Raw genomic sequence first — 9,275 nt, forward strand, 5'->3', positions numbered from 1 at the left:
CCACAATTACTCTCATATAGTTTCTAAAGGATTGGATAACAGACGCCCAATTTGGAAAAATTTATGCACAAAGTGATCACAGATTTTATGTGGTATAGATGCTGGCATAACGGTTTTTGCCTAGGTACGCGTCTATAGTTTTGAAATGGACTGTACTGTACTACGCTTTCAAGCTACAGCCGAGGAAAACCGGTCAAGGTGACCACTCTGATAAGGCGACCCCCTGTCCCAGAAGACCACTACGACTAGGAAGGGATGTCATTTCCAGTGAAATAACCCTGGATAAGGAGACCACCTGTCTGTCACCCGTGAATTCCGCGGATTGCAGAATTTCCGCAGAATCCAGTAGTGTCCGCAGAATTCAGAAAATCCCGCGGAATATTGCAGAAAAGAGAGAAAAAACTGCTTTTTCTGGAGACTTTCAATGTATTTTCACAGCCAAACCAACCTGCTTGTGACTTTCAAAATCAACTGGCAGTATATTATAGAGCTTTCAATTTTTTCGACCAGGATTTCGCATAATTTTGGTTCAGAATTTGTAGGGACGACAAACTTAGGTGGGGTTGCAGAAATTCGACCTGTTTTTACGCTCATATTCCTTGCAGAATTGCCGCAGAATAGAGACGGATTTGCATAATTTACTGTTTTTAGCCGCAGAATTCTGCACGGAATCTCTGATATTCTGCCGCGGAATTCACGGGGGACAGACCTGTACACGGGAACCACAGTTTGGATTCTGCATAGAATATGATCAGGGTGCATTCTTTTAGACACTTTACGTACGTGCAAGTGTGTGTCACGCATGCCTGGGGACAGTGGTCATTACTACATTAGCTGCATTAGATTACATTAGATTGAAGTTCTGCTTCCACGAACACACGCATGCGTGTGCACGCACACACACACACACTTGTACTTGCTCACTGCCAAAACTGGTCACGTGGGTCTCCCCCGGGAGAGGGGAGAGAGACACAAAAGAAATCTTGGAAAGATGACTCAATTGCCTGTTGAACCGCCCAACGGCCGACACCCCTGAAATCCCCAAACTCTGGGTGGACTTTGAAATGATCCCACTTATGGGCTCACCACACCTCAGTGAAGGGGTGAGGACAAGGTGCAGAAAAAAGATTGACGGCATCAGGGATTCCTTCCCGGGATCCAACTGCAGTTACCCCTGCTCCCAGTGAAGGTAATATTTGCTACTGGTGTCGGTGGCTAAATCAGAGTGGATCTGATAAGCTTCACTAGCACCATTGATTACACAAGAGTTAATCTAGCCAGAAGCAGTCCATGGTTAACAGGTATGTATACTTCAAATAGAAAGTATTTGAACTCTGAAACCAACAATGGTGGCAGGTACAACAATACACCTTCAAGCAGCCGAGCCCGTTAGCAACAGACCCACCAACCGAACTAACTGGCACACACACAGACACGCACACACACACACACACACACACACACACACACATGAGCACACCGTGAATAATCTTTCACTTGACACGCTCAACCTGGCATAACTTAAACGCATATGAGTTGTATAGGCAATTGTGGACTTCACTACAATGTAGTCACACAATAACATGCTCTATCGTTAGGGCTAAAGCTGATGGTATAATTATTATTTTTAAATCGCTAATAAGTGTAAGCTACACTAGGCAAGGGCTTAGAGCATTTGAAAGAGGGGGAATAATCCAATGTTTGCACTCAAACTGATTCTAGGACTGTGATCTATAATTCCAATAACTATGTGAAAGAGCGGGTGATTATACCATCGCAGCGGAGGTAGCCTGTAATAATAGTTCCTACTAGTCACTGCAACACAATGATGACTGGCCTGCCTTGCTTGCGAAGCGCACTACTTGAATGCAGGGAGCTGCGCTGCCATATACCTCGGCGGTACTTTGAAATAGAATTGACAAGTGGCCAAATAATATCGCTACAATGTTTGTTATATACTCAAAGACGTTGTGAGGGCAAAGCTTGCCTAAATCTCTTGATTGGTGTACAACAGAGGTTTCTATGATACAATCTGCATTCCGCAAAGGTTTGACTATCTACTCGTATATAAATGGGGATACTATCAGGAATACTACTATGGGTGCATACTATACAATTGCGACTATACTGTGAGGGTGCAAGGTAAAGTACTAGTAGCCCGTGAGGGCGAAGAGCAGTGAAGTTTTGCTTTTGCTACTGCTGCCTGACTCCGATTGGATCGGGCATGTTACGTACGTGCAAGGTAATCTTCGGATACTGGCTCGTGGGTGTCAGCGTGCAGGACAGTGCCAGGGGCTCGTGCGGATGGAACAGCGTCAACACCCGCGGATTGAAGATACTGTCGTCGTGGAAGCGCATCGTGAACACTACCTTCCCAGTGTCGGCTCTTCTGATTTCCATTCTAAGGAGAGCAACAGGGAAGAACAAATGCACGGAGATCTGACTGAGATTTGCTGCCGCAAAAGTTAAAACCGGTCAATGTAGACGCCCGGTCAGGTGACAACCTGTTGCAGAGGATCACATTTTAAAACTTCGGCAGGTACCACTGTGTACTGTAAAACGGCTAATTTTAGCGCTGGTGTTATTTTAGCGATTTTAGCGAAAGGAGTGTTTTCGCTAAAGTTTTGCCGCGCCAATCGAAATCTTGCTTGTACAGTTCAGTACTGGTCAACCTTTTTTTGTGAACTCTGAACCTCGGATCGCTAAAATATTTCATCACAAATTGGTCCAGATTCAGAAAACGCTAAAATTTTACCCACCAAAATTAGCCGTTTTGCAGTATCCTATTGGCCCAGGAGAAATGTACACACTCTCTGTTGCCAGTGCGAACTCGGGACTGTATCAGTGATTCTCAGGAAAGCCCACAACCACTCGGCCAAAGCACAGGTCATTGTATGCAAAGTTACTGATTTCATATCAGCCCCCAGCCGAACTAAATTGGCTGAACAACAGAGGAAAATTGTCTGCTCTGAATACGTGGTGTTGATGTACTTGCACTCACTCCGGCCGATTTATGCGAATCCAGATTTCCGGAGATTCCGCCAGTGCCGATGGGCTCCGCTGGCCGTACAGGGCGCTGCGGAATAGGGAAGAGTCAGTGTATGGCGAGCTGGTGCTAGAGCTGTTGCCCAGTGGCAGGATGCCGGCAAAGCTCTCGGCAACGTCCTCAACTGACTGGACTTTCAGCATGGCCGTCGCAGTGTGATGTCTGCACAGTGCACCAGCAGCAGCAACAACAACTTATTGGCGATGGTGCCATCGTGAGAATAAAGAATTCATTATCATCAACAACAACAGCGACAACAACAACAATAATTATCTCTCATTCGTCACATGCGATCGTGAGACTAACGATTTGAAACAACAACAACCACCGTCACTACAACAACCACCGTCACAACAACAACCACTCTAAGGAGGAATACACACTTCAGCCTCTTTGTCAACATCTTGAGAGTTTTCACGAGTGCAAAGAAGAAGATAGCTAAATCCAACTCGTATACTCGTGAAACCTCTAGAGATGTTGACTAAGAGCCTGAAGTGAGTATTTCTCCTTGGTAACGTTATTATTGCATTCTCGTCTCCAAGGAAACTGAACAACCACTCTGTGCTCACTTCCAGTTCAGCACTTGGCCTGGTTCAAGTCCTGCCTGGGAGCGGTTTTTCCAGCCGTGCTGCTACCCACAGTCAACTGGGAACTTGTGGCCAGGCACAAGGGGTACATGGATGCAGCTAATGGAGTCGTCTCGGCACTTGTGCCAGTGGTTGTGAGACTTATCCACTCACCCCCACCGTTAGGCGCTGCATCTGCCGCTAGGGTTTACCGGGTGTTAGCGGCCGTCGTGAGTTCCCTTTGGGAACGGACACGATATTATTTACTTTTTACTTTTTTTACTTGGCATACATTGTACAAGAAATACTAGCACTGAACATGTTTGGCCTGTTTTCTCTACAACATACGATCCTTGGTGACACAACGAATGGCAAACAGGACTGGTACAGTAGAAATCTCCTAATCCGTACTCCCCAGATCTGGCTACTGCCATCCACCGGGTACCTTTCTGACCCCTCTGGAAAAATTCACGGTCTGCGGTCAGACTTGGCGGGAGGCCAGGTTTTCCGCATCCGTAGCCTGAACGCCACCACCCTCTAGGCTCTATGAATCAAGGCGCAGATGCAGCTCCTAAAGCTGACCGCTCTTCAACAAAAAAAGGCGCCAAATAGTAATGACTGGCACAAGACGAGTGGGTTGCTTGCATTGCAATCAGTATGCGAATTCTGAGTTGTGGGTAATTCCTATTTCCGGGTAGTGCCTGGGTCCTAACGGGTGTTGGATACGGGGAGTTTCAGGACATATTTCAGGTGAAATTCACGTCATCATGCTACCACCATGCACCCCTCTATACCAACACGTACAAATTATTGGCACGCGTGTTCTGAATATGTGTCGGACAAGGGGAGTGACATACTTCAGGCAAAAAAATTACGTCATCATGTGACCAAGCACACACCTCTAGGCAAGAGTACATAACCCCCCCCCCCAGAGTGTGCAACGCCTGATTCAGCTCTGCATAGGGTCTTGGTCGAGCGGAATCGGATCTTTGCGTCATAATACCGTACACATCTGAGGGGAACCCGGGGAGTCGCGGGTACTCTTGGATCAAAAACAATGGTGCCCTGCCTCGAGACCGGCCTTGCGCTGGTGTGAAGTTTACGCATGACATCAGAAGATCCGATTCCGCTCGACCAAGACCCTACACAGAGCTGGATCGGCGTTGCACACTCTGGGGGGTTATGTACTCTTGCTCTAGGTTATAGCCTACTTGTACACTAACACTTACAAGTCATATGACCACCATGCACACACACACGCCTATAGTCTACGCTAACGCTTACAAGTCATTGGCGCGCGTGTTCTGAATGAGTCCCTCGTACCCACCAAGGCGGTGACTGTGATGCAGTATGAGGCCCAGCGCCGACGGCGACTCGCTCATGAACACTTCCTCGAAGGCGGCCTCCTTCACGTTGTACACGGCCAGGATGCCATGCCGGCTGACCTCCATCGTCCAGGATTGCCAAACTTCCGTGACGCAATGGTAGCGAAGCAGCAGGAATTCATCCGACAGCAGCTGCATCCTGGAGATGCGGAGGCTGAGGAGGAGCTGATAGCTCTGGTAAAAGTCATCCAGATTCCCCTTAGTCAGCGCACGCCGAAAGCAGAACGTCACCAGCTTCTGCTTCAGGCCGACGAGAGGCTGATCGCTGTCTGGTTTCGGTTCGGCAGTGGAGAATGTCCCGTGTTTGCCACGGCAAGAACTCGCTGCTGCATCGATCGGGAAGCCTTGGTTGTAGATCATTTCGTCGTCTCTAAGGCAAAAGGAGCCGATGGCAATGCCTCGCGCAAGCGTTCCTCTGTGGTCCAGGTGGTGGAAGTGGATGGTCTGGTGCGGAACTGACAGCACGACGAAGGTGTAGTTGAACAGTTGGCACATAAGCTGACCACTCGGCCCGGGCGATGCGAGGGCATCCGCTGGGAACTCGATGCGACTGGTGACTTTGCCGCTAGCGAGGTTAATGACCCAGACGCTCCAATCTTCTAAAATGCTTGCAATGCCATCCAAGGCGACCCGATCGCTCTGGTAATAGCTTGGTCGCTGCGGTGCCTCTCGGGGCCCGCTGTCCCAGCGCACGACAGCGAGAAGAAAGCGGCTGTCCGGCGTGACAAGTGCAGTGTGCACCTGCAAGGGTGCAAACTCGTGCTGCAGCGGAATCTCCCACCTCAATGTGAAATAGCGTTCGAATAGATTGCTGCTCAGCTGCTCGTGGAGCTCTCGGCCGGCTGCCTGCCATATTGTCTGCTGTCCAGCCATAGCACCGTTGTACGTGAAAATCAGGATCTTCCGTAGGTCGCACTCGGAGCCGATCAGGAGCTTGCCGTCAGGTGTGAAGCGTCGCGGAACCACTGTACTAGATGGTACAGCCGGGTCGCACACGCCCTGCGCTGACAGGGACGTGTTAGGGTGAATCCACAAGGAGAGGTGGCGGCGACTTAGCTCCCGGTTGCCTGCCTGCAGCCGATGTGTTTGTCGGAAGCGGATGAACTCCGACACGCACCCGCACCGCCCACGGATATCTGAGTACGACATTTCGCAATGAGGCCGGGCTAAGGTCACTACCTGTTCGTGTTGTTCCGCGAAGCGATTCAATCGGACTGCATCTTGAAGCTTGTGGGAGGCGTTTGACGTAGTTCTCCAGCTTGTGTAGTCAAGGAGTAGGTCAACGGTGTCCGCGATGTTGAAACAGCTCCGCGGTCCGGGTACTAGTATGGCTATTGGCCTTAGTCTTAGATCAGCCAAACCGAACTATGTCGAGTAGAGATCCGACAAGAATTGGCCGGCACCGGGCAAGACTCTCCTACTGCCGTCTGTTTGGCAAGGAAGGCACTTCATCCAAGTAGTTTGGGGGAGGAAAAGCAGGATCTAGTGTAATGGTCGGTACCAACCTTGCTCTAACTCTAAGCACCAACCTCGACGTGATCCAAATTGACTTGCCGATCCCCGCAAGGCAAGGTGGGATGCAGTGGCTAGTGAAGGCCGGGGAATATGGCCATAGCCAAACCGTCGCCGTCTCGATCGGGTGGAGACTCTGGAGAGCAAGGTTTGAAAGCACAGCTGCATCATTGCATGGGAAACTACAATTGTACATGTACTCCATGCACAATGCAACCGTCGGAGTAAAATGCGCGCCAGCCATTCAACGAGGGGTGGAAAGTTCAGGTGCAAGATGGTCGACAGCTGCTACACTCGGAACGCGCTCATCTCGTACATGTACATGTAGATGCACATATGTGGCAAGTAAGTAGTTTCTACGGGCTCGTTTTGGCAGGTTCTCGACAGAAATGTCATGTACTTTGTACCTCCGGTGGAGGAAGCTTAGACGCTCTCTTTAATCAGCTTTATTCCCAATCGAACTAGCGCATTTCCACTGAGTGACCATGGTGACTGCGTCCGGCACTAGAGGGGGATTTGTATGCAAAGTCACTAAAAGCGCCACTTCGTTCTTATAAAAGCCGGGATGACCGCGATTGGCCCATATTGTTGTAGTCTTTTGGACGCTGAATCGACTGGTTTTGGTCCGAAAAGGCTGCGATGCAGCGTTCGTCCCTTATCCCCAGTCGAACATGGTTGAACAAGTGGTCACGTGCTCCTCCATACACGAATCACCTGGTCACCCACACCAGCAGGCGACAACTAATTACTTTCACACCAAGGTTCAACTCGAAGGTTCAAAGGTTCAACTCGAGTGACAGAAACTCGCCCAAACGCAAACATGCTGTACGGGGTGGAGAGTGTTGGTGGTGTAGCTAGCCTGTGCCTGTGGAGTGTGGTGGTGGTGGAACCTGAAGTGGACAGTCGAATTCCTACAGCTCATACAAGAGCGCTGCGAACGAAACGGAGCACGCGTCACACAAGGCTTGTCCGGATAACTCACCCGACCACAAAGTACCGTCGCACATGTACATCATGTCCTCTACTACATTTGTTGTTTTTTTGTTTTTTTGACAATGCAACACAATAATGTGGAAAGGTCACAACAATAAGAGACAAGATCAAAAGGAAAGCTTTACAATGGTTGATAAATATGGTGGTAAAGACACACCTGGCAATATGGCGGTAAACACACGCCTGCCCACACACGCTCTCAAGGCTGCAAAGTTCTGGCACCGAGCTCTCCTTCTCACCACCACCACCATCAGTTCGCGCCTGGCGCCTGGTCGATGCATGGCTGGCGGTATCCGGCATAGCAGGCTGGTACATCAAGTAGCGCATGGCACATAGATGATGACACAGCAACGACATAGCTCGATTGCGACGTACGTTTCGTCTCCGCTGGACTCATCAGGCAATCTTCTTCTTGGATGTCTTCATACGGAGCTTGACTCGGGAGAATGAAGTTGAAGACACCACTGCAGCTGTACTTATGGTTGATAAATATGGTGGTAAAGACACACCTGGCAATATGGCGGTAAACACACGCCTGCCCACAGCAGTGGCTCCATTGAGCAGTGGCTCAATGGAGACATTGTGACAGGTCTCTTGAAGGAGAGAGGCTGTCACATCCCGGATCTCATTATGGCGGATAAAGGTAAAACCACCAAGGGGACATGACAAGGCATGGTCAATACCATTGTCCCGTCCACAAGAGCAATGAGTTGGTAACCTCGGCGGCATCCAACCATAACGGAGGCACAAGCCGTCCATGAACTCAGCTTTGCTCAGTGAAAAGCCATACTTTTTCAATGATGATTGATTGATTGATTTTATTTTACTTCGCAAGTTCAAACGGGTTCCTGGCCCAGTTATATGAAAGCGAAGGATAGAATTTGCCAAAATCCTAATGAGCAACAGCATAGGCAATATTATCATAGAAGTGGAGTACTATGCGAGCGAGAATACTGAGAAGAAAAGGAACATGTCAAAACCTGACGAAACACAACCAATTTCAGGCATACATAAGGAAGGCAGGCTAGCTTAAAATCTTGCAATCTGGATACGGTGCGCACCTCTCTAGGCAAACTGTTCCACAGCAATGCTCCTGCGGTGGCGAATCTCGTTTGGCCACACTGACTGCGAGCTGGCTAAGCAGACCATTGGCATGCTGATGGCGCGCACTTCTGCCGCTGCATGCTGCTGGTTTGAGAAGCTGGGCTAGAGCAAGGCTAGTGGAGCCATTTAGACACCGCCAGATGAAGATCAGGAGCTTTTGTTTAAAAGGTTCAGTGACGCGGTAAATCGAGTTGGCAGCCAGGAGGGGCTGCATCGCGGAACATGGCGGGCAGTGGACGGCAAGTCAGCCAACTCGAGGCGCCAGGTTCACGGGCGAGGACAATGGTGTGTCGCAACGACGCAAGGCGTCCGACGCATCATTGCTGACACGCCGTGCCGACTCCGCCTGGCTATGACGCACTTCCTTCTTCCTCTTCGCCTTCTCCCGCTGGATGCCAATCAGAGAATTTCCAATATCAGAAACACGCTCTCCTCTACTACTTGATTGTATTCAGGGAGTCGTAAAATACCAGGGAGTCGTAAAATATTATACGACTCCCTGATTGTATTGTATCTCTGATCTCACTCGTCATTGCATCCACCCCTACTCCCTAGTACTATGTTTTTCGATTTTGACAGCATGTTACAAGGCGAAGACGCGTAGTGCTCCTGACTACAACCATAACCCGGTTGGCAGAGTCCCGGTCTTGCGACCATTTGAAGTTGAAA

At 49.5% G+C, this 9,275-nt stretch overlaps 1 protein-coding gene across 1 annotated transcript; it reads right to left on the bottom strand.

Moving 5' to 3' along the window:
• Positions 1-1,458: 1,458 nt before the first annotated feature.
• Positions 1,459-6,657, bottom strand: LOC135817877 (uncharacterized). Its single transcript, XM_065331161.1, has 3 exons — positions 4,897-6,657; positions 3,002-3,208; positions 1,459-2,401 (listed from the first exon to the last, which is right to left on the bottom strand). The coding sequence occupies exons 1-3, from the start codon at positions 6,144-6,146 to the stop codon at positions 2,194-2,196; spliced, it is 1,665 nt and encodes a 554-aa protein (XP_065187233.1). The 5' UTR covers positions 6,147-6,657; the 3' UTR covers positions 1,459-2,193.
• Between the last annotated feature and the right edge of the window lie 2,618 nt (positions 6,658-9,275).

The sequence above is a fragment of the Sycon ciliatum genome, chromosome 5, assembly GCF_964019385.1.
Source record: "Sycon ciliatum chromosome 5, ocSycCili1.1, whole genome shotgun sequence".
NCBI lineage: Eukaryota > Metazoa > Porifera > Calcarea > Leucosolenida > Sycettidae > Sycon > Sycon ciliatum.